The following is a 25,653-nucleotide window of genomic DNA, read 5'->3' on the forward strand; positions in this document are numbered from 1 at the left end:
AAATGATGTCAAATTTAAATTATAAATTTAGGACTAGAGAAAGGAATAATTATGTATCAGAACTAAAATGCTACAGCCAATATTTAGGCAGTAACAAGTTTTACAATGTTATTTGCTACTGTAATCTTTATCTTCACTCTTCACACCAAGCTAAATAAAATGCCGTCTTTCCATGTTTTAGTTTCCTGGACCATAGATGGAGTTACAGTGTGAATCATCCTCATTAAATAAGTGAGTTAGTTACTGTACTATGAGCACACCCATGGGCAAAAATCCTTATCATCCACTATGCTGAACAATCAAAATGTCCACACAACGGCATCATTTCTGGTAAGTTCTAAAGCACAACCTATTTTAGAACTCAACAATGACTTAAAAATCTTTCATTTCACAAAAATGGAAACTGAGGCTAAAAGAGGGGAAGAGGTTAAGTGATTTGTATGAGATAGTCATGGCCAGAATCCAGTTTCCTGTGGCCTAAGATAGTCCTCCTTGGAGGAAACTGAGAGTTTATCATTCACATCCAGTGACAACAGCTGCTCTACAAGGAAAGATTTCTTTCAGTAAGTTAAAGAACTTTAAAATAAACGTTTGGGGGACTTCCCTGGCGGTCCAGTGGTCCAGCATGGAGGTGCTTCCACTGCAGGGGGCATGGGTTCAATCCCTGGTCAGGGAACTAAGATCCCACATGCTGTGCCGCACGGCCAAATAAATAAATAAAATTTAAAATAAATAAATAAGTAAATAAAAATAAACTTTCATTGTGGATTGCTGAGATGGACGGTAAATGAGTATTTTCTTCACTACCTGGATTTCTGCCTCCCTCTATCTTTCCTATTTATTCCCAATCTGCAATTCCTCTATTTTCCACTCAATCTTCTCTGCTACCTTTGTGACAATATATGTTGTGTTACCCTCCCTGCATACCAATGCCCCCTGCTCCCCAAACAAGGCTCATAAATAAGCAAACCTCATTTTAAGAGAGAGAAAAGGAAAGCATAACACACCAAGCAGGTTGATAGGGTCACCTGGCAAGGGCGTGGCTTAACTAGAAACAGAAAGGAGATACTCCCGGTGTCCATTAGATTAAAGTAGATTAAAGAGGTTTATCCCGGCTTCGGCAAATGCTTCAGATGAAATCATGCATGTAGTCAGGTACTAAAGGAAAATGAGAAGATTCTATTCTCAAGTCAAAGCTTAAAAGGCTGCCGTACTACCCAAAAGTCACAGCACACTTTTAATTTCATTTTTGCTCAGCACCCCTCCCGCTGTACCTATTTCTTTTTTTTTTTTCTATAGGGTCTAACGAGAAGGAGGGATATTTAAGGACCTGGGTATGAAGTGACCATTTAGCCTCTCCCGACAAGGACAGAGGGGCCAACAAGGACTGTTTTCTGTCCTACAGCAGGTCAGGGGTGGAGAGGAACCCTGCTCAGAAGCCATACAGGAGAACGACAAAGAAGGTTCTACCCTGACAGAAAGAAGAGAGGCTAACACGACGAGCCAGACAAGCCCTACCTGCTGGGACGGGGAAGGGGAAGCCCGGTCTCTCCCTGCACGCGTCCCCGAAGCTAAGCGGCTCTCTCCTCCCTTCAGCTCTGCCATGAGCCCTCCCTCAAACCAAACCCAGTCTACCTTTCGGGGTCCTGGCTCCAAATGAGAGCCACCATTAACAGTTTAGAGTAGTGGGAATTCCAGTGCCCACTGCTATTCAGGGTTCTAGGCGTCAGGGAATTCCCAATCATGCCAACGAGACTAAAGCAAAGACACGTGCTTTTCCTGGCATACAGAGGTAGAAACATACATCCACTCTCCCATAGATGAACCATGAAATGGTGCCTAGATAACATAGTTATCATACTTACACTTGAAGTATATTAATGTAATAAATAACGTTTTGTGCCTGAAAAGTACACTTAGTACACAACACTCTTCCATGGGAAAGCATCTGGGGAGTTGATGAGTTCAAGTTAAATGGTTTCTTTCCAACACAAGGCTGCCACCTAGTGGTTAAAGAGGACACCTGCACCCACGACTGACCGTGTGGGTGCAGCACTGGGAAGGGAGTGGGGAGGTGGTGATGAAGGAAGACATGGTTTCTAACACTATTTTTGCAATGACCGTGGAACACCTAAGTTAACACTACATGAAACACAGAAACGGGGTGGAATAATAGAAGAGTCAACTCGGGAGTGAGATTTCTCATACTGGAGATCTCAACATGGTGCATAATTCTCTAAACTGGCACATTTTAGGAGCTGTTCAACACCAACATTAAGCTCTGAAAAACAGGAAAATGTAACTAAAAATGTTGAGCGATAAATTAAAATTTTTTGATCTGGCCACATAAAGTCCCTTTCCTCCTCTAAACAGCAAGTTAGCTTCCACACGCAGCTTTTTACCAAAGGACTTGTACATAGTCTAAAGCAGAATCTGGGGCCCACCTCAGAACGAATGAGCCCGCATCTGCATCCTAACAAGACCCCCGGTGACTCACAGCAAGAGTTGAAATGTCAGCGCTGCTTTAGGTCAATCCAGTCAGCGCGGCCCTCCTCCCCCATTTTGTAAGTAAAACAAGTGGTGCCGGTGAAGAGCTAAAAAGGCTTCAAGAAATCCAGTGTGAACACAGAGATTTCAAACAAGTAAAGAAATGCTTAATTTTACCTTTCGTGAATTTCATATAATGAACACGGTTTTTGGAGATTTTGGACTTCACTTCAAGGCTGAAAGATTTCTTCTCCTTGTTGTCTGAGGAGTCTTAAAAAAGCATGAAAAGCATTACGTTAAACTCTCTGCATTCCATTCTCATTCTCTTACAGTGACACAGTCTTATTTAAATAAAATCCTATGAGCCCTATTATCTATTAGTGAACTCTAAAAATGATTAGAAATATTCTTAAACTGTGTACTATGGATCTGGCAGGGCTATTATTCTCCAGAAGTTTATAACATCCTGGAGGAAGAGAAATGAAAACTTCTGTTCACACAGAAAACCTCCACACAAATGTTCATGATAGCTTTATCTGTGATAGTAAAATACTGGAATTAACCCAAAATTCCTTCAATGGGTGAATGGCTGAGCAAATTCTGGTACTCCCTTATATGGGAACACTACTCCACAATAAAGAGGAAGGAGCTGTTGATACTGTGCAACAACCTAGATGGACTTCAAGGGCATTATGCTTAAATGAAAACGTCAATCTACATACTATAAGATCCACTTAGACTACAACATTCTTGAAATGACAAAACTACAGAGATGGGGAACAGATGACAGGTTTCTAGGGACAAAGATGAAAGTGGAGTTTGGAGGTTGGAGGGGGGAAAGGTGGGTGTAAATACAAAAAGGCATCATGAGGCGGCTCTTCTGTGGTGATGAAGCAATTCTGTATCTTGATTGTGGTGGTGGCTACATGAATCTATACATGTGATAAAATTGTACAGAACTACACACACACACATACACACACAAATGAATGAAGGCTAAAAAAAATAGTGAAAACTGAATAAGGTCTGCGTTCTAGTTAATAGTCAACATGAGTGTCAATTTCCTAGTTTTGATGTTAGGCTACGGCTATCTTAGATGTCACCGCTGGGGGAAACTGGGTGAATGGTATTCAGGACTCTTTCTACTACTATTTTTGCAATTTCCTGTAAGTCTATAATTGTTTCCAAATAAGAAGTTCTGTTAAAAAGTGAATAACGGTAAGACAGATTCATGATCATCAAAAACAGATCAGAGATGATAATCAGGTGGAGAGTAAAGGAGCGGAGCTGGCACTGAGCCACCGCCTCAAACACCAGATTTCACTGGAGGCTCGCCGTTCAGGACAAAAACAACAACAAAAACAAATCATTGAGGAACAGACTCATGTGGCTACTCCTTTGACAAAACAGGAAAACGTGAGCCAGAAAGCAGCCTTAGTCCTTTGCCTGAAATATCAGAGCACGCAGATCCGGGTGAGAGTCAGTGACAGGATTCTCAGTAGCTGCCTGTGTTCCCTCATCTTTATCTACTTGTCAAGTTTAGGTAGCAGAAAGAGCACATCATAGGTAGAAAAGAGACTGAATTTTCCTATGGTTATGTCATAAGGAAATATAAATACGAGGTTAGAGAAAGGAGAAAAAAGGAAATTTTCACCTTCGTAGTGAAGCAAAACAAGCACCTGTCCATTAAACACATTAGCTAAGGGTAACCCCTCCCAGGAAATCAGTCATTTCAAAAGCAAAGCGTAAACTACAGAGCAAGGCTCTGAACAACGTTAAGGTAGATGTTTCACGCTTTCAGACAATGCCTAGCACAGCTTAATCACATCAACAACCTGAAACATCCTCCTCCGCGGTCACTTCCCAAGATCAGCTTGGGACTTTTTCAAAAACATCCCACCAGGAAACTTTCTGCTCTTTTCTGTGCCCAAACACTTTACATAGCACATAACATTCTCAATTTTGATGTCCCAAACACAAACTACCAAGCACAGTACCAGCTTGAAGTGGCTTTTACCCACTGAAGGCTTATTTAAGCACCGGGCGCTGGGCTATAAGCTTTCTGTGCCATCCTGCATTCCATCTCGGCAACCGCCCTGGAAGGTAGCTGCTAGGACTAATAAACCGACTTCACAGGACACTGAAGCAAGAGGGGTGAAATAAGGCCCATCAAGGCGGTGGCTGTGACGGAACTGGAACCCAGGCAGATCTGCATGAGAGCACACATCCTTAACCCCCACATTGGGTGCCAGCGGAGTTGCCCTCACACTTCTGGGGACGTGAGAACCTCCTGGGAGCTTCGTCACCTTCCGAGCACACAGCCTAGCCTTTCCAGAGCAAACCCGAGGTCGGACACGTCCTAGGGGAGCAGTTTCTACCTGGCTGTCCACACACACGCTTTCCTAAAGCTGCTCTGTTCTGTGTGGACGTATCAATCTGCTCCTCCTTCTTTGCTTCTCCCCCGCGTCCTCCTCCCACTTTACACAAGGGGAGCACAGCTCTCCTCTCACCAGGATCAATAAGGAACAAGCCACAGTACTGGTGTCATGGAGGCGTCCTTTAATCAAAGCCGCAAACCCAGCACTTCCAAAAAGGTTTTACTGTTCTAATAATTATTTATCAAAATGTATTATTTCCTGGTTTTGTGCATTATAATGTACTAATTAATAAAGACAACCTAATCCAAAGTAAAAGTATTTACCCTTAGGCCTTGGGGCTATGAGAAATAAACCCAAATTTTATATGTATTTGTTTTGTAGCGGAGAAACATGACAGGGTAATGAATTTTTCAAAGTTCAAGCAAAAAAATATATTAACATATTATGGGATACATACAAGGGAAATATTTCAGAGGAAAAGAAACTAGGAAACATAATATCTCTGAATATTAAAGGACTTACTTTTCTATTTCTAAAGAGATGACCATGGATATCAAATTGCTCTGGTATTTAACATCCACTGGATACAACTGGGACTGACGGAAGGCTTTTATTTTAAAATGCCAGTTTTCCCAATAGGCAGATATTATATTCTTTGTAACTCTTTAAAGCTGTGATTAAAAACATTATAGATGTCGATCTAAAACTGTGAGATAGGGTATACTGTTTTTCGAAATTCCCTCAGGACCCCTGGGAGCAAAAAAATTTGAAGATCCCTGTCCTAAACCACACCTTTGTGGATGACAGGTTATCAGCATCCCAGTTTATTTCCAAAATATTTAAAATCACAAGGGACAAAATACCTGACAGAAGTAAAAGGCATTTCTTAAAACCATGAGATAAGTCTATCAAAAAGCTGAGTTGAGTCTGGGAGTAACTAACTGAGATAGGATAATTTTTAAAAATGAAATTTTAAAGAATATAGAGATTTTGTGTCCCACAAAGGAATAAGGGTTATTTCTAGAATCTTTGCAAGATTCTATGAAGAGAATAGTATAGAATTTCTGTTTAGTTGAAAGGCAAACTGTGTTGATTCGGTAAGCAATCTTAAGGGACTAAAAATATTATTATACCAGAAAAATACGTTACTAGGTTATCATGTCGTCTGCTTGTCAGTTTTAATTCAAGTAATAAGACCAAAAATTCATTTGGATGAAGATACTGTATCTACCAAAGATGACTTGGCAGAAAAATAATCTCAGCTCTCCAGATCCATTTCCTGGCCAGCTTTTCTGTTAAAGGACTATTCTAAAGGCTGGACTGTACTGAGCGAGACGGAGGCGGAGCTAACAGCCCTGTCCCTACCGCAGGGGTGCAGCACCCTCTAGTGGTCTTGAGGTGGAAGTTAACCTATAGATCAGTAACTCAGTTAATGATTTACTATACTTCTATGGCTGACGCAGAAAAAGACTCAGCCTGCACAGGTGATCCTGTGGATGGGGCTGCACACGGACAGGCACCACCACCTGGAGTCTGTTATGCCCTCACCACCTTCCTGACAAATAACACAGGCTTCCCCGAGTCACTTTCAACACTTCCCTGACCGCCCTTGCGGGAATCCATCAGGAAGGCCCGGCTGCGGTGATTGTGCTCAGCCTGGGCAATCAGCACAAAGGGACCTGTCCAGAACCAGGGTTTTCATGGCTATTACAATGGCATTTCTCAGTTAGCAAACAGTAATCAAGATACCATCAAATTGGAAAAAAGTAACTTTCCAGCTATCACTGACAAATCTCAAAAGCAAACTGCTCAAAAATCTGCTTTCTCTTTTCCACAGCTCCAAAAATGAATCTCATAGCTCCTTCCTTTATGGAATCCTGGTGTGATAATTTCTGGGCATCCCTATCACTTGAAAAGTTACAAAGTATTCTCTAACTCAGTACATCAAAGGAGAAAGTTATGATACCAAACAAGGTGAGAATTTTCCCTGTTCAAGAATGAACGTGTGGGGCTTCCCTGGTGGCGCAGTGGTTAAGAATCCGCCTGCGAATGCAGGGGACACGGGTTTGAGCCCTGGTCCAGGAAGATCCCACATGCCACGGAGCGGCTAGGCCTGTGAGCCATGGCCGCTGAGCCTGCGCGTCCGGAGCCTGTGCTCCGCAACGGGAGAGGCCACAACAGTGAGAGGCCCGCGTACTGCAAAAAAAAAAAAAAAAAAAAAAAAAAAAAGAATGAACATGTGGGGCTTCCCTGGTGGTGCAGTGGTTAAGAATCCGCCTGCCAATGCAGGGGACACAGGTTCGAGCCCTGGTCCGGAAGATCCCACATGCCACAGAGCAACTAAGCCCGTGCGCTACAACTACTGAGCCTGCGCTCTAGAGCCCATGAGCCACAACTACTGAGCCCACGTGCTGCATCTACTGAAGCCCGCGTGCCTAGAACCCGTGCTCTGCAACAAGCGAAGCCACCACGTTGAGAAGCCCGCGCACCGCAACAAAGAGAAGCCGCTCGCTGCAACTAGAGAAAGCTTGCGTGCAGCAACGAAGACCCAACACAGCCAAAAATAATAAATAAAATAAAATAAATTTATGAAAAAAAAAAGACTGAACCTGTGAATGCCTCTAGGTAAAAGAGCCCAGACGCAAGAGCTTCTGCCTCCATGACAATGGTCACAGTAAAGGCCACCTCAAGTCTGACACCTTAATCATGTCATTGAACCTGTTTACGAAAAGTGATGGCCATTATACAACACCAGATTTTCATTAAGGTAGACGTTGATTCCCGATACTCAAATTGTTGCATCTGTCCTCTTTAGTTAACCTTCATTACAGGTTTAACATGACATAAATTACACTTGCCATGTTTTACCTCCAGAAAAGGGCCCATGCAATTTTCAGGACTCTTTTATCGCCACAAACATCACCACACGTAGGCGTACTTGAAGTCTGTACAATTAGTTATAAAGCAAACCCCTCGTTACCACCTCCAGGGTTAGAAACAGAACACTACCTGCATCTAGAAGCATCCTGCAGCCCTGTGCCTCTTCCTTCTGTAACAGGGGTTCTCAGCCTCGGAACTACTGCATTTTGGGCTGAATAATTATTTGTTCAGGGCAAGGAGGAGAGACACAGCTGTGCTGTGCATTGCATCAACAGGATGTCTGGCTGCATCTCCAGCCTCTCCCGACCAATGTCAGTAACATCCCCCCAGCTGTGATCACCAAAAATGTCCACAGATATTGTGAAATATCCCATGGGAGGCAAAATCATCCCCAGTTGAGAACCACTGTCCTAACAGTAACCAATACCATGATTTTGGGGATAACCACCCTTCCCCTTACTTTTCGTTCTGGTTTTAACCATTCTTGGGGGAGAGAAAGTGCCTAAAGCACAATGGACTCACATACCTGTGTAACTACCAACTGGGTCAAGAAACAGAACAAGAATATCAGCCCAGGAGTTCCCCATGAGCCCCTTCTCAATCCCAAACCCCTCCCCCTCCCCAAAGGTAATCACTCTTGTGACTTTCATAGTAGAGTACTCATTTCTACTATGAATAACTTTGTAACAAAAGTTGTAACAAAATAACTTTGTTATAACAAAGTAACAAAATAACTTAACCACCCAAGTCTAGTACCTAAATATCAGATTTCTGTATTCCATTTGAAGTTCTATGTAAGTGGAATCACACTGCATGTTATGTGTCCCACTTCTTTCAATCAACTTTGAGTTAATGAGAGTCTTCGACACCAGAAGCAAACTACAGCCTGTGGACCAAATCTGGCCCACCACCTACTTTTGTAAATAAAGTTCTATGGGAACATGGCCACATCCATTTGTTTATATATCTCTTGCTGCTTTCATACTCCAACAGCCAAGGAGTTGTGACAGAGACGCTTCGGTCTGCAGAGTATCTCTATCTGGCCCTTTGTGGAAAGTCTGCCAAACCCTGCCCTATACTCACACATGTAACTGTACTTTATTCTTCATTTCTTTGTATTTACAAATGTGGCGGTCTACTTTTCCGTTCTATTGTTGGCGGACATCTGGGTTATTGCCAGTTTGGGGATACTACAGATAGCGTTTTAAGTATCCTTTCCTTCTGACTGAAGGATGTACATCCTTGAAAATTCCCTTTATTTATGGCCTACTGGTGGTAAACTTTTTGTCTGAAAATTTATTCTTGAAAGATGTAATTGCTGAATGTAAAAGTCTAGGTTGCCGTTATATTTCCCTCAATATATTACTCCAATGTCTTTGGCTCCCATTGTTAAGAACTCTGCTTTCATATATAACTGTTGCTTCTTCGAAGATAATAAGTATATTGTCTCTGGCTGCATTAAGAATCTTCTCTTTTGTGTGTGTGTGTATGCTGTTCTGCCATGATGCTATGTTGTCACATCTGTTATTACATTTGCGAGTAGAAACTTTTAATGTAATCTGCATGGATTCTCTCAATTTTCTTAATCTGTGGATTTGCTTTATCACCAGTTCTAGACAGTCTTCAGCCCTTATCTCCTTAAATTTTTTTTTCAAAGTACCATTCAGTCAGAACAACTCTTTTTTTTTTAACTTTATTATTATTTTTTTTAATTTATTTTTGGCTGTGTTGGGTCTCCATTGCTGCACACGGGCTTTCTCTAGTTGCAGCGAGTGGGGGCTACTCTTAGTTGTGGTCAGCAGCTTCTTACTGTGGTGGCTTCTCTTGTTTTGGAGCATGGGCTCTAGGCGCACGGGCTTCAGTAGTTGCAGCACGCAGGCTCAGTAGTTGTGGCTCACAGGCTCTAGAGTACAGGCTCAGTAGTTGTGGCACACGGGCTTAGTTGCTCGGGGGCATGTGGGATCTTCCCGGACCAGGGATTGAACCTGTGTCCCCTGCAATGGCAGGAGGGTTCTCAACCACTGCGCCACCTGGGAAGCCCCTACCTCCTTAAATTTTGCCTCTGTTCCATTCTCTCTCTTCTTGTGCTGCTGAACTTTTATTAGATATTAGATTTTCTCACTTTATCCTCCATCTAAACTTCTATTCCATATTTCCATCTTTTCGTCTTTCACACCTGCATTATGGATACTATCTTCTAATCTATGGTCTACACTTTCTTCAGCTGTGTCTACTTTATTAAACCCAACAGCATATCCAGTATCCAAACCTGTGTGTTAGAAGCCACCTAAAGTCATCAATAATGCAAACTTACAAATACCTGATGGGAAAGAAAAAGCTTAGGAAACAAAGAGATTTGGATAAATTTTCAGATAAATCCCTCATATCTTTGCTACTCTCTCTCAACTATTCAGGAGCTGAAAAAAATTGGGAGATCTAGTTATTTTGGTATTTACTTCATTTCTTTCTCTCACACTAGATTTGAAGTATTCTTCAGAGGGGGAATGAGTCTTTTTATCTATTTCTGTATCCTTAGTCTTCAAATAATACCCTCCAGAAAGTGAAAAGACAACCCACAGAACTGGAGAAAATATTTGCAAATCATATGTCTGATAAAAGACTTGTACCTGGTATATATTAAAAATCCTTACAAGTCAACCATAAAGACACATAGCACAGTTTAAAAATGGGCAAAAAATCTGGATACTTCTTCAGAGAAGACACACAAATGGTCAATAATCACGTGAAAAGATGCTCAGCATCATTAGCCGTTATAGAAATGCAAATCAAAGCCACAAGAGACACCACTCCCACCAACTCGCACGGCTATAATCCAAAAGACAGATAACAGAAAGTGCTGGCTGAGACGCAGAAAGATTAAAACCCTCATACACTGCTGCTCCATTCTAAGTATAAACCCAAGAGAAATTAAGATATATGTCCACACAAAAACTTGTATGTTAATGTTCAAAGCTGCATTATTCAAGATAGACAAGAAGTGGAAACAACCCAATGTCCTTCAACTGATGAACAGATAAACTGCAGAATATCCATACAGTGGACTATCATGTGGCAATAAAAAGGAGTGAAGCACTGATACATGCTATAACAAGGATGAACCTTGAAAACATTATGCTAAGTGAAAGAAACCAGTCACAAAAGACCCATGTTGCATGATTCCATTTATATGAAATGTCCAGAATAGGCAAATCTTTTTAACATCTTTATTGGAGTATACTTGCTTTACAATGGTGTGTTAGTTTCTGCTGTATAACAAAGTGAATCAGCTATACGTATACATATATCCCCATATCCCCTCCCTCCCACCCCTCTGGGTGGTCACAAAGCACCGAGCTGACCTCCCTGTGCTATGCGGCTGCTTCCCACTAGCTATCTATTTTACATTTGGTAGTGTATATATGTCCATGCCACTCTCTCACTTCATCCCAGCTTCCCCTTCCCCCTCCCTGTGTCCTCAAGTCCATTCTCTACGTCTGCGTATTTATTCCTGTCCTGCACCTAGGTTCTTCAGAACCTTTTTTTTTTTTTAGATTCCATATACGTGTGTTAGCATACGGTATTTGTTTTTCTCTTTCTGACTTACTTCACTCTGTATGACAGACTCTAGGTCCATCCACCTCACTACAAATAACTCAATTTCGTTCCTTTTATGGCTGAGTAATATTCCATTGTATATAAGTGCCACATCTTCTTTATCCATTCATCTGTCGATGGACACTTAGGTTGCTTCCATGTCCTGGCTATTGTAAATAGAGCTGCAATGAACATTGTGGTACATGACTCTTTTTGAATTATGGTTTTCTCAGGGTATATGCCCAGTAGTGGGATTGCTGGGTCATATGGTAGTTCTATTTTTAGTTTTTTAAGGAACCTCCATACTGTTCTCCATAGTGGCTGTATCCATTTACATTCCCACCGACAGTGCAAGAGGGTTCCCTTTTCTCCACACCCTCTCCAGCATTTACTGTTTGTAGAGTTTTTGACGATGGCCATTCTGACCGGTGTGAGGTGATACCTCATTGCAGTTTTGATTTCAGAATAGGCAAATCTTTAGAGTCAGAAAGTAAATCAATGGTTGCCTAGGGTGGTTGGGGGAAGTGGGGAATGAATACTACTGGGTACAGAGTTTCTTTTGGGGTGATGAAATGTTTCATAATTGGTTCTGGTGACAACTCTGAATATACTAAAAGCTGCTGAATTGCACACTGTAAATGGGTGAATGGTAGGCATGTGAATTACACCTCAACAAAGCTGTTAACAAAAAGTGCAGCGACTCCCTGCCCCGTCCCCTGACCCCGCACTCTTAGCTGGTTCTTCTCATTTTCCTTACTACATGTTTCTCAATAATATTCTCATGCTGCTATTTCTTACCAATTTTCAATTGACTTCCAAAAACAGAACTGAGGAACAGGATGCAGTTTTAAATTGGCAACTGAGTGTGGACCTTGTTGAGAAGGTGCACAGAAACTATCTGGGGGAAGAGTGTTCTAGAGAGAGGGAGGAGCCAGTGCGAAACCCCAAGGCAGGAGCACGCTTGGTGTATTCAGAAGGCAGTGCAGGAGTCGGTGTGGTCAGGATGGAGCTGGTAAGAAGGGGGTGGGTAGGAGACAAAGTCAGAAAGGGAGAGGATCCATATTGTGTGAGGCTGCAAGTCCGCTGCAGGGGCTTCGGCTTTTATCCTGAACAAAAAAGAGGAACCAACGGCGGGTTCTGGGCAGGAGCAGCACAAACGGACTTACATTTTAAGAGAATCGCTCTGGCTGTTAGGCTGAGACACACTGAAGGAGTCTGCGCGTGGACGGAGAAAGATAAATTCAGCGCAGCAGCTCCCTGTCAGGGCATTCTGCCCAGGGGACACTTGGCGCTATTTGGAGATATTTTTGGTTGCGACAACTAGGGGGAGGGGTGCTAGTGGCATCTTGTGGGTAGAGGTCAGGGATGCTGCCAATCATCCTAAAATGCACACGACATGCCTCACAGCAAAGAATTATCTAGCCCAAAACATCAGCAGTGCCATGGCTGAGCAGACTGGCTTTAGAGGCTCCTGCAATAATCCAGACAAGAGATAACAGCTGCTCAGACCATGTTGGTTACAGTGCAGGTGACACGGAGAAGTCAGGGTCTGAATATATTTTAAAGATAGAACCAACAAAATTTCCTAGTGGACGAAGTTCTTTGGCCGCAACAGCTGGAAGGATGAAGTTGACATCAACTGAAATGGGGAAGATGGTGGAGAAAACAGGCTGTGGGCTATGGGTGTCAAACAGTTTGCAGGGTGCAGGTGGGGGAGGTACAGAACCGGAGTCTGGACCTGCTAGGTGCCAGGAGTCGACAACACCCTGAATGCAGACACTGAGCAGGGCGTTCAGGAGAGAGGGTAAAGGAGCAGAGGGAAGTGTGGCAGTGGTCACCACACATCGCCCCGTGAGACCGGAGGCGTAAGAAGAGAGCCAGGGCCAAGAGAGGGCCAAGGCCGAAACTGTGGGACCCCGGACATTGTCAGGCTGGGGAAAGCCTGGGAAAGGCAACAGAGAAATGTAAACTGAATAAAAGCTTTATCTTGTCATTCTCAAACTCGTAATGGGGAAAAAAGTGTTTGCTTATGACTAAGGTTAATTCAATGAGAATACCCCTAAAACATAAACAGAAATGACTATTTGGGAGAGCTACAATCAATTGACTTTCAGATATAGGATGCTTACGGTAAAAAAGAGTTGATAAAAATATCTCAGATTGAGATTATGTCTTCTATAAGCCTAATGGATAAAAAGCAAAGTCTCCTTACCTGCTGTTTCCTGCCCATGGCAAGTGCTCAGTTCAGCCAGAAGCTGGTTAAAATCATCTTGATGAGCAATCCAGTTGTCCTGAAAATACCAAAAAATCAATCAGAGACAAGCCTGTAGTTTACCTAAGCTGAGATAAAATATATATTGGAATCAGGGAAATCTGGTAGTTAATGTGAATTTTTAAATGTTTCACAAAAATATTATTTTATAAATTTGAATGAAAAAGAAATAGTATAATTTGAAATGTAGTTTATCCATATCATTATTAAAAATGAGGAACTTGGAAGCTTAAGCCCTGATCTCAAATGTAGATGACTTATCAAGTCAACTTATAGTCAAATAAACAACAGGCAACCTGTGTGCTAAATGTTAAAATAAAGCAAAATAAAATATTTTTTTTCCACTATGGGAAAATTACATAGGTCAAAGGAAAAAAGCAGTGACAGATCTGAGGGCTCTCTTCTTTGCTCATTTGAGCTTAAAATATTCTGCCCAGTTCTGCTTGCTTGCATCCGCCCCAATTTCAGAAAACAGCGGTGGGGACAGGAGGAAGAAGGCCTCCAGCTTCCCTGAATCAATCAGCACCCATTTATAAGGGGCTCAGTTAATAAGCTCATCATAACAAAGACGACCTGGCTTTAAAAGAGAATGAACATCTCCAAAACAATATCAACCTGTGGGGAGCAGGCTTTCAATTCGGGAACTTGCCTCGTGCGTACTTTTTACAGAATGCTTAAGGTTAAGGTATATTGAATAGGTTAACCGGGCAATGCTTCTCCTAAAAAGTTAAGTATATCTGTATATCCACCTCTTCAAAACTACCTTCAAAATCAACCTTACATAAACTCTTTTTTTAAAATTGTCCAAGGTGTGTTTATTAATTGATGAAAATAGACGATATGGCTAAACATTCCATCTAGTAAGTGTGTGACATTCCGAACATTTTGAAGTACTGGTCTTGGATTTTGTCCTCAGAAATAGAACATTCCCCTGTCCCTTTTTTCAAGTTTATTGAGATATAGTTGACATATAACATCATATTAGTTTTAGGTGTACAACATGATGATTTGACAACATGTATATGTTAAACTCTTCCTTTAGTGGTTTAAGATTTTAGCTGTTAGCCCAAACAATTTTAGCTGCTCCAGCCCACTACTCTGAGCTATTGAACTAAGCAATGTAACCCAGTTTACCTAAAGTAATTCCCCAGATTTCCTACCAGATTCTGTCGGCTGCAAAAATGTAGGAACAAAGCTTTCGGTTTAGATCCTTTCTACAGTGAGCAATGATACTGAAAATGAAAGGCAGGGTAAGCCATGAACTTTTAATCATATTTTCAAAGTGTCAGTGTTTTAAGGGGGAAATGTGAATAAATTCAAGTGCTATACACCAACAGTCAGAAACAGACAGTGGGACAGGAAAAGAATACCACTTTCTTTCAGTATTTCCAAAACGAAATGCCACCAATTTGAACAATATAAGCTAATATTACAATGCAGGTAAAGATGAAAATTCCTCTCTGTCCTGAAATGAATATTTCTTTAAAAAGAACACTTTTTGCAAAGTTCAGCAATAAAGCTACTTTGGATCTCTTATGCATAAGCAAGTAAAGAATCCCATAGGGCAACAAGGCAAAACGATGACCCGTTACAGATGCCCAGCAGCTCCGTTACGGGCTCCTTAGTTATCTAAAACATGTATGGTACACGCTGAACAGCTGAAAAGTGATCAATCAATTTGACTGGATTAAATTTTTTACACTGACAAAAATATCAGTTATGCAAGGAAAGCCCCCAGCAGACGCTGTTGCTCACTTCATTATTGATCATAGCTCCTAGTCCCAGGTGGTTGTTTTTAACTTGAACTTTAATATGATCGGTGGCTCCTTGCTCCTGAGCCCCTAAACCCTGTGGAGATTAAACACAAGAGTTAGCATTTTTATCAGGTATAAAAATACCTCTCTTCCTTCATCAACTGTTTGATTAATCACTAAACATCTAGGAGGCATTATCCTTGTCCTCAAAGAGGACACAGTCTAATGGATCCTTACAAGATTCTGTAATATCAAGGATGCACCTACAATAATGAATGCCAATCCTTCAACCTGTGACCCACTTCAAGGACCATGGAAACACTAAGGAGAACATCCTTCCTCTGATGCTCAAAAGCAGAGTGCTACTGCCAAACTAACAGAAGCCCATCAGAGGCATTAAAGTCTGTGGTGCTTTCCATTAAATAATTTTACAAAACAACACTGAGGAAGGGGACTCCAAGTGCCCCGCATCATTAACACTCATTTGTAAAGAGTCCCAGAGCGCCTGGTGTACTAAATGGCACCCAAGGTGGCACCAGCACAGTGGATGGAGAAAAAATAAGGTGATATAAAGGGGCCAGACCTTAAGGACCTTGGAAGTTATGGGGAGAATTTGGATATTATTTTTTAAAACAATGGGAAACCACCAAACTTTTAAGCAAAGGAATGACATGATCTAATTTCTGTATTTTAAAAGCTCATTATGGCTGCTGTACGGCAAATGGCCCAGAGGAGGAAAAGAAGGGAGTCAGGGAGGCAGCTGAGAGGCTGCTGCGTTGATCAGGGCAAGCAATGGTGGTGGCTGGTCCAGGATGGGGCCCCGGATGGAGAGGAATGACTGGGGATTCGGGAAGTGAGAGCGGTCAAGGAATCAAGCACGACTCCCAGGTTTCTGGTTTGAGTAAGCTGATAGGGTGCTCTTTGCAAAAATGGGGAAAACCTAAGAAGAAAAAGATTTGCGGGGGGCAGGGGGGAATCAAGAGTTTTATAATAAAAATGATCTACCTGAGATGAGGACAGAGAAGGGACTAGGGTTGAACCCCAAGGAATTCCAAAGTCAAAAGTCTAGAGGAGGAAGAGCCAGCAACAAAAATTTCGCAGTGGCTGGTAAGGCAGAACGAAAAACCGGGAGAGAGGGCAGTATTGTGGAAGCCAAGACACTGGTATTTCAAGGTATGTCAAGTCGATTATGTCCAGTGCTGCTAAGGGATAAAGTAATGTGAGAACAAGAAAGGATCCACTGGATTTGGCAAGATCTTTAAAGACCTTGACAAGAACCGTTTAAGTGCAGAGGTATCAGCAGAAGTCCTGCATGAGTCAGGAATAAAGGGAATGTGAGAAAACAGAGAAAATGTGTAGTCTAGCTTTAAGGGTGAATAAAATCTTACTCTAAGCAACATAAAACTCTGATGGTTAAGTATGATTCCAAACGCAACTAATTAAAAGGCACCATTTATGAAAATCACAGCAGGTTAAACAATAAGCAAAGACAGCTGACGTTTATGTTCAGTTCTAACTCTATCATCACAAGGTCATTATAATTTAATTATTTCTCCAAAATCACTTATTGATCCAAAATAAATTTCTCCCAGTCTCCTAAGGAAGATGTATTCTCCTGATCTGAAATCTCTCTGCATGGCTCCAATGTCTTTGCTCTTCTCCAAGGTACCTTTCCTTTAGACCACCCCATCTTCTCCAGCATCCTCTGGCCAAACTTGGAGTCATCATTACTCCACGCAGTGTTTCTTGGATCCACAGCCCACTTCTGCTTCCGCCGACCTGTAAATGACAAATTATCTCATTAGCAACTTATCTTTCAAACCTGGAGAATACCTCACAAATACACACATACCTAATGCATACACACGATACTTGCATAAATACAACAAACATTATGTTTTATTAGATACAGATGTCAGATTTGGCATCCAATGGGACAGTATCAGCTTGGATCATTTATCCTGGTTTCCCCGATAACTGTATATTCTGAACATACAAACTGACCTTATATGATTAAAATAAAAAGATTCCCCCAAATGTGACAAATCGAAACACATGATGTACCATCAGCTGGGCCTTCCAATTCAGCAACTGGCAGCAACCTAAGGCACCTGTGACACCAGTGTCACTAGCACCAGCAGCAGTCATTACAGACATACGTTAAGTGCCAAATGCCATCCATATATTCTCAGGTTCAATTTTCACAGTAACCCAATGAGGAGAGATCTGCACTTTTCAGATGAGAAAATCTGACGCCTACAGAAAGAATGTTCCTAATGCCCCCAAGCAAAAAACAGAGCCTTTATACAAACCAAGGTCCTACCAACTCCAAAGCTTATATTTTTAATTCACAGCATACGAGTCACGATCTTGGGGAGAGTCACCCTCCATGCAACCTACAGATACTAATCAATCATCCCTTCTCACAGAGACGCCCTAAAGCCATATGACCCCTTCTCTGAACTCACACAGTAAAGTACCTGCTGCTTTTTTTGGCATTTAATTAACATTCTTCTGTATTATGGCTGTTTCTATCCATCTCTTATGTTTGCTATTATGCCATAATCTCCTTAAGGCTCACATCCATGTCTTATTCTTTCTTATGCTTCACTGCAAGAAGTGAAAAACACTTTGCCCATAGCAAGCATTCAGGAAAAACATGAATGTATGAATGACTGAAAAAGGGAAAAGGAGGGAAGGCTGAAGAAAGGAGACAAGAAAAGGGGAAAGAAAAAAAAAAAGGAAGGAAGATAACTGAATTGAGGGCACTGCTTTGAGTCCCTACAAGTTTTTTTTTAATGTATATAAATAACTGACCATTAGAAACTCAAGTTTATCGCTATAGTTTTAAGGACAAGTATGGCAGAGAGAAAGAACTCCTAAAGTTTATTAAACAAGCATATGAAACCCGAAAGTAAACTGTGGCCAAGCGGGGAATTTGGAGGTCAGGTGTCACCATCATTCACCTGCTGCACCAATGGAAGCAGAGTAACTCACTGTCCACAGCGGCTCAGGCCGTGGCAGTCTCCTAACAAGTAAAAGGATGACAGCCTCCAGTCAGAGAGGCTCAGTGCACTGCATGTAAGATCAATAAAGAGACCTGTAACTATCCACACCCTAGCAAACATAAGTAAACCTTGACTAGCATGCAGGCAGAAAAAGACGACTTACAAAGAAAAACGAGTTGGGCTCAAATTTAGAGCACTTTGCAGAAAAAAGGTGACCCCAGAATGCTACACGTGACTAAGTTACCACTTTACTTATCTAGTAAATACACAGCTAATGAACAGCCTACGAGATGGGCCTTGTTAACCAAGGCTCTCTCTGTAAGGCTGCTTCCTGGTGTGTGTCAGAGTTCATGTCTCTACTGTAGCGTCTGCCAAGGGTCTCTGACTGGGGCTTGTATGAAGGAGACATTTTTGAGAATGACGGCACCCACCCTTTGCAACAAAGACGGCATACAGTTTATGTCACAAACGTCTACGGCAGACTCTAATGTTGACACAACATTAGGGCAGCTACTCCGCTCAGGGTACAGTGCCCTGAATCTGCACAATCACTCTTTGGGATGACGGCGGCGGGGTGGGGATAACCATCCTCTAGCAGGGACTCCTCCTACATGGAGATCTAATAGGATACTTTCAGGGTAACCCCAATAAACAGCTCTGCGCACAACAGCTGCCAGGCCTAATACCACAAGGTTTATGCCAGGATTCAGCTTACTCTGAAAAGTGTGCTGAGTTCCAAGAGCCAGGGACAGAAATTTTTTTTTCTTTGCCCAAAGACACTTTCAGATATTCAAGACCTCAAAAAATATATCATCCATGTATTCTTATTAAAATATTATTCAAGACATATTCAAGGTTATAGAAACTGCAGCATAAAATCTTAATGCAATGAAATCCATTAACTATCGTGTTGTCATTTGATTAGAAAATGTAATAACTGCAAGTGTCAAAAACTGGTCTTGAAAAGAGTCTATGAAAAAAGTAGTATCTTGATAAAATATGGGTCTAAGACTCTGAATTAAATAAGGACTGAAAAGTGAGAGTGATAAATGAAATTCTTCTCTTACATTTATGTAAGCGAGATTTCTTACCTTACATGGGGAGAACCAATAAAATAATATTTGATAACTAGAGAAATGCAGGATAAAAAATGTTTTTGAGAAACAAAGCAAACTACTAGATTTTAAAAATGGGATAAGTGACTGTGGAGAAGATGAAAGAAAACAAAATATAGTCCATATGGCAAGAGAAAACAAAGGAAATTAGCATATTTACTGAAGGGAAAATGTTCACTAAGGTTAATTAGGGGAAAAAAGTAGGTTATAAAACTGTACCTACAGAATTATCCCAATTTTATAAACTATCAGAGAAAATAACTGCTAGGGAGTGAAATGGCAGACTGGGGCTTTTCTATGCTTCTATTTTCGCATTTCTAAAATAAGAACACCAGTCCCAAATATCTAATCATAAGGGATGCCACAGACATTAATTTAGTAAATTGTTTTAAAAAACACAAAATATTACATACTATTAATGTCAAAGATTTGAAAATTTGGAGTCATGGTGGGAAGAGAACGTAAAATATTCTCATGAAATTATGCAGCTTGAGTTGCTGCTGTCCACAGATGGCACTTCACATCTGTATATCATTTCATACTTTGAACTATTCTCATGGTCACCATCTCATTGATTTAAGCCAACCTAGTAATGAACATAATCAAAGTAGTTTTTAATAGCCCCAGAGAAACTGATCAGGGAAAGAAACATAAATGAATAGCAGAGCCAGGGCTAATGTTCCCAAGTGCACGCTGAACTAAGCATACATCAAAGAATATTAAAACCGCAAGAAATCTTAGCCACACTGGTTATACAGATGAAGAAATAGAGCCCACAGGGTCACACTCTAAAACATACTCCTTTCTGTAAGTCCCTGTTTACAAAAAAATAGAAATCTGCTGACCCTAGTGACAAGAACGTAAAGATATAGCGACAACTAGATCAATTTTGCCACTTTCTACCTCAATGACCTTGGGGTGAATTATTTTCCTCTGAACCTCAATTTCTGCCCCTGTAAAATGTGAATGGTGCCTTACCCACTCCGTTTTGTGTTCCCATTCCTCCACCCCCTTAGATTAGAGGATGCCGACAGCATTTATTTCATGGAATCCCTATGTAGCGTCTGTTGGGTCTGTTAAAATTTAGCAGTTGTTTCTGCTCCTCGCTCACCTGACACTTTCAAAGATACCGGCCGGCTTTTCAGGACCAAGGCACGACTGCCATCTGGTGGCCGGCAGCCTTAGCTACAGGTATCGTTCAGAAGTTAAACAGCCTCTCCAGAGGGAGGGAATTAACGAACTTCACAAAGTGATGAGAAATGTCAAAGGCAAACTGAGGCAGGGTGGGGCGTTGAGGCCAACATTCCTTCCATAGTAGAGTGTTAGTAATTCCAACTACCAAAGTCAAAACCGCCACTGTCTTACTTATAATCACTCATTAGCCCCGCCTCCCCTAAAAAACGCTAACTTCTTGTGTTTGATGCTTCTAACCCCTTTGCTTTTCTCTTTCTTGATTCAATACACCTTCAAGAACGGGATTTCACTGCCTGAAGAGATTCTGCTGGCCCAACCGCCTCTTTTTAACCAGAGGAAGCTGAGGCCCGGTGAAGCGAAAGAGCCAGTCCGGGTTCCCGCAACCGGTGTCCGGACCCCCTATTCGAACCCACCACTCGCGTGCTCGGGTCTGAACGTGAGAACAAGCGTCCGAAGTGGACACTCGCAGTCTCTCACCAGCAGACCGCAGCTAACTTTCGGGGAAGGCTGGGCTGGGAAATCTCCGCGACAGCAAGGGCGAGCCGAGCAGGGCGTCCGGGACCCCGGCCCCCCGCATCCCCCGGCCCACCGTACGCCGGCGACCGGTGCCCCCCGCCACTCGGTCCGGCCGCCGCGTCACCCGGAACCTTCACCCTCGCGCCCGGTCAGGCCTCCGAGCCCAACACTCACGCTCAGCTAGCATCGACATGTCGCCGAGCCTGTGACGCCGCGGGCCTCGGGACCTGAGCGACGGTGGAGACCGCTTGGCGGACTCGCGGAGAAGCTAGAGCCACGAGCCTCACACACCCGGCGAATTGCAGCGGCTAGGGCGCGCGCTGCTGACGTCAGTGAGGCGCGACTCGCTCCTGGACCGCGCGGCGGCGAGTGGGCGGGGCGCGGGAAGCCCGGGACTCTGCATTTGGGTGGACGCTGGGTAGACTAGCGGTTTCCAAGGTTTGTTCCAACTCCAGCATTCCGTGTGTCTATGAAATATCCATAAGGATCATCCACTAAAAAGAACTGTTATTAAGTTTGGAGGGTTTTTTTTAATTACAGGATCTTAATATTTTAAAATTGTCAGCTGGGAGTAGATATTGCACTTTTAAAAATAAGGTGGTTCAGTGTAAGACATTCCATCTTATTCTTCAGTCTCATGGCAGACCCGCATAGAGCAGGACTTCTCAAACTTTAATGTTTGGGTGAATCACCTGGGGATCTTGTTAAAAATGCAGTTTCTGGTTCAGCAGGTCTGGGATGGGGCCAGAGATTCTGCATTTCTAACAAGCTTCCAAGGACGTGGATGATGATGGGCTTACTTTGTGTAGCATGCCATTAAACAACCAAAGGTATGAGTGAACTCAGGGTTAAAATATACTCTTTTCTTTTTTCCTGTTCAAGAAAAGTGCTTTATGAAGAACACTTTATAAAGTGATGGTGATAAACGCTTTCAAAATATTTCAAAGAACTGAACCAAGAAGGTATTTAGGTAAGTCATCTGTGCTAGTCCCCTGCCTTCAGGCAAGTAAAGACCAATATCAGGGACCGATGATTACTCCTTTTTTTTATATAAATTTATTTATTTTTGGCTGCGTTGGGTCTTCGTTGCTGCACGCGGGCTTTCTCTAGTTGCGGCGAGCGGGGGCTGCTCTTTCCTCATCTCTCAAATGCGGTTAAGAATATTTACTTTGGGGTTGGCTAAAGGATTATTAACTGAGATAATATATGTAGAAACAAAAATCTGATGCTGAACTTGACTTATCTTTACACTCAAATAATGCAGGGAAGAGGACTAAATTGTAAGGAAGAGGGTTGGGAAAGAAATCACGGTACAAGAGAGAGCTATGCTAGCCGACACAGGTGCTCCATTGAGGAAGGAGTATTAACTCTCTTTATTCAGAATAATCTAGGGGTTGGTTTCCATGGCGTTCATTATGTCTCTCCAGTTGTGCCGCTGAGTAGGTTTCCTTTGGGACGGGGGACCTACCTCAATCACATCCTGATGTAGGAAGAGTGAAGCACAGGTTAGGTGGTGACTGCTGCATGACTTAGGGACTTCACAGGCAGGACCAAGGCTAAACATGCATAAATTGCTCTTGAACTTGTAGCCTCTGAAGATGGTGTCTGGCTATTAGACCTCATGACTTCTCATCCTTATTAGTTGGTTCTGACTCTTTACTGAGATGGGGAGGGGACAAATGTCAACGTTTCTTTCTAGGTCTCAACTTCCATAATATATCTGTAGCAAATACAAGCAAATATTCAAACTCACGAAAGCCCAGCTCTGAGCCATTGATCTTCCTGATTATTGTAGCTATTTAATTCTTATTATTTGAATTTTATTTTTAAAGTGTATAACTTCCTTCATCAAGAAAACTTGAGATGACATACAAAAATAGTTGGACTACTATTATATTATAAATATTATAAAAATAGGAAGAAATTGGGTCAAAGGGAATATGGTTAGAAAAAATAAGTTAGATCAAGGGTAAAGTTAGCATGTCGAAATGCATACCATAAACATGAGCTAAAGGTCAAAGGTGAGCTGCCCACTTGGTTTTGAGCTTATAGCAGCCGTGCAAAGAGGGAAATATTATATAATATAATGCTAAATGATGATAGCAAGTGGCTGACATTTATTGAGTATTACTATGTAGTGTCAAAGGCAAGCAAAGTCAGATGCTAAAGTGGTCAGCACTGGTCTTAATCAATAATATACTATTGCAGTGGGATAAGAGGCCAGCATGAACTGAGTTTAGCATCCTTTTGTATGGAGGTGACTGGACGTTTTAATGGGAGAGTGAGGGGGTAAGGAAGGGGTGAGTGGAGGCTCAGTAGAGTCAGGGACGTGAAAAATTATAAAAAGCAGGAGTGGGGTTGGTCCCTGTGAAACCCATCTGGGTTGCTAACTGGGGCTGATCCAAGTTAGACTCCTCCCCTCCCACAGAGGCTGGGAGACAGGGCGCTGTCTTCAGATGGCGGCTGGAACAAACAGTAAATTCTTTTTAGCAGCCTTGAGTGTTCTCAGGCAGGCACTTTAAGGAGTTTAGGGTCAGCCTAGACTATGCAGGCTTGAGCTGTTAGAAACTGCGTTAATATTTTGTTCAAGCTTTTGAGGCCAGTGTTGAAGCCTAGCAGATGAGAGGGCACAGAGGGGTCTGGCTAGAATTTGGTCAAGAAGAGAGTCTTTGTCAGAAGCAGGCATGGTTCTAACTTCTTTACAGGTACTATCTCATTTATTTTCACAAAATTGTGTGAGATGGGTGGTACTATTGTCCCCATTTTACAGATGAGAAAAGTGAGGTGCAGAAATATTATCCAACATCATTTTATGATTCTAGTCTCTTTGTTCAAGGTCTATAAGAGATCAGCTATTCCCAGAAAACAAACAGAAAGTGAAAAGTTTTCTAAACGTTTTCTTTCCTTCTCTGTTCATGTTTACGTGTTATTTCCAGGTAGAGGGGGAGACACAGCACATTTTCTGTCTTCCTAATGCAGCTTCTAAAATTCCTCCCCAAATGCCCAAAGCCCTTCCCCTTCAGCAGATAGATGGGGAGAGTTTGCCTAACAAGATGAGTACAATCCAAATAGAGTTGGGAGATTTTCAACGTATGCATGAGAATTCGTGACTATTCCTTTGTGTTCTGCATTTTTCCTAAGCTTTGCATTGTGTGTCCTTTCGACGGAGCCTCTGAAGGCTTTGCCTCTCCGTGCCTGAGACCAGCTCCCACTGGCTGTTAGCCCTGCAGGCTGCAGCCTGATCTGAAAATTCAACACTGAGTTAGATCAGTGCTCCATCTCCCACATCCGAGGAAGTGTGGGTGTTGAGGGGATCTGAGAAGCAGCTTTGAAGGATGAGGGCGATGTTTACTGAAGATTCTGGGGCCTCCCTTCCTCTCTGTGTGTCTCTCCTATGCCCACGGCAAGCCTCACGTTTCTGCCATCACTGTGTATGGGACTGGGGACAGGGGAGGGAGGTTCTTTTCCTGAAGGTGTGACAGCAGTGTATGTGCTCCCTGGGCTTGATGTATGTCAGGTAAGGGGCTGGTATGTGGTTCTGTCCCCCTCAAGATGTCACTAGAGGGGACTTCCCTGGCGGTCCAGTGGTTAAGCCTTCGCCTTCTAATGCAGAGGGTGTGGGTTCGATCCCTGGTCTGGGAGCTAAGATACCACATGCCTCGCAGCCAAAAAACCAAAACATAAAACAGAAGCAATACTGTAACAAATTCAATAAAGACTTTAAAAACGGTCCACATCAAAAAAAAATCTTAAAAAAAAAAAAAAAGAAGTCACTAGGGGAGGAGTGTGAGTTTATTTGAGTGAATGAGTCCCCTCCCACCACTCTGCACCAGAAAGAAAACTTCATCTAAGGATGGAGAGTGCTGGGGGGCAAGGAAGCAGCCGCAGCTCTACCCTCTGAGGTCCGGAAGCCGAAGTGTTGCAGGGAGACGCAGGCCACACAGATGAATTTCCGGTCCCCTCCCCCGAGCCTCGGGCAGGGAGGATGAGGAAAGGCACTCCCAGTCCTGGGCTGAGCGCTCCCTTCCTGTGTCACTGAAGGTCTTCATGGGACCACAAGTCAAATGCATGGACTGAAATCTGGGGACAGAGGCGATCAGACCAGGCCCAGACCACACAGGAAGCTAAAGAAGGAGCTGGAAGGAAGAAAGCGAGGTGGAAAAGCTGAGGGACGGGGCAGGGCACAGAAGAAGTGAGCCTAAGCAGCCTCAGCAGCACTTGCTAGGGGGCCTGGGGCTGATGGGTGGTGTGTTGGGAGTAGGGTGTCGTGTGTGTGTGTGTGTGTGTGTGTGTGTGTGTGTGTGTGCGGTCAGCAAGTATGAACTTGACAGTGGTTCACCCAGTTAGCCCCTCACCCAACTCCAACGGCTAGGGACCAAGACAGCCAAACTTCTCTTTACAAGTAACACAGAAAAGAGGGTCCAGAATCACAAATCCACAAGTGCAAATCCATAC

General features: G+C 42.7%; 1 protein-coding gene across 1 annotated transcript in view; it reads right to left on the reverse strand.

Annotated features, from left to right (window-relative positions):
• Positions 1-21,504, reverse strand: part of PINX1 (PIN2 (TERF1) interacting telomerase inhibitor 1) — an 83,783-nt gene extending 62,279 nt beyond the window's left edge. The window contains exons 1-5 of the mRNA XM_079706300.1: positions 21,373-21,504; positions 17,035-17,144; positions 15,367-15,459; positions 13,552-13,630; positions 2,665-2,757 (exon numbers count right to left, since the gene is read on the reverse strand). Coding sequence (XP_079562426.1) covers positions 2,665-2,757; positions 13,552-13,630; positions 15,367-15,459; positions 17,035-17,144; positions 21,373-21,391 — 394 coding nt within the window. The 5' untranslated portion in view covers positions 21,392-21,504. The remainder of the gene's footprint in view (positions 1-2,664; positions 2,758-13,551; positions 13,631-15,366; positions 15,460-17,034; positions 17,145-21,372) is intronic.
• Between the last annotated feature and the right edge of the window lie 4,149 nt (positions 21,505-25,653).

The sequence above is a fragment of the Hyperoodon ampullatus genome (assembly GCF_949752795.1).
Source record: "Hyperoodon ampullatus genome assembly, chromosome: 6".
In the NCBI taxonomy this organism is placed as follows: Eukaryota; Metazoa; Chordata; class Mammalia; order Artiodactyla; family Ziphiidae; genus Hyperoodon; species Hyperoodon ampullatus.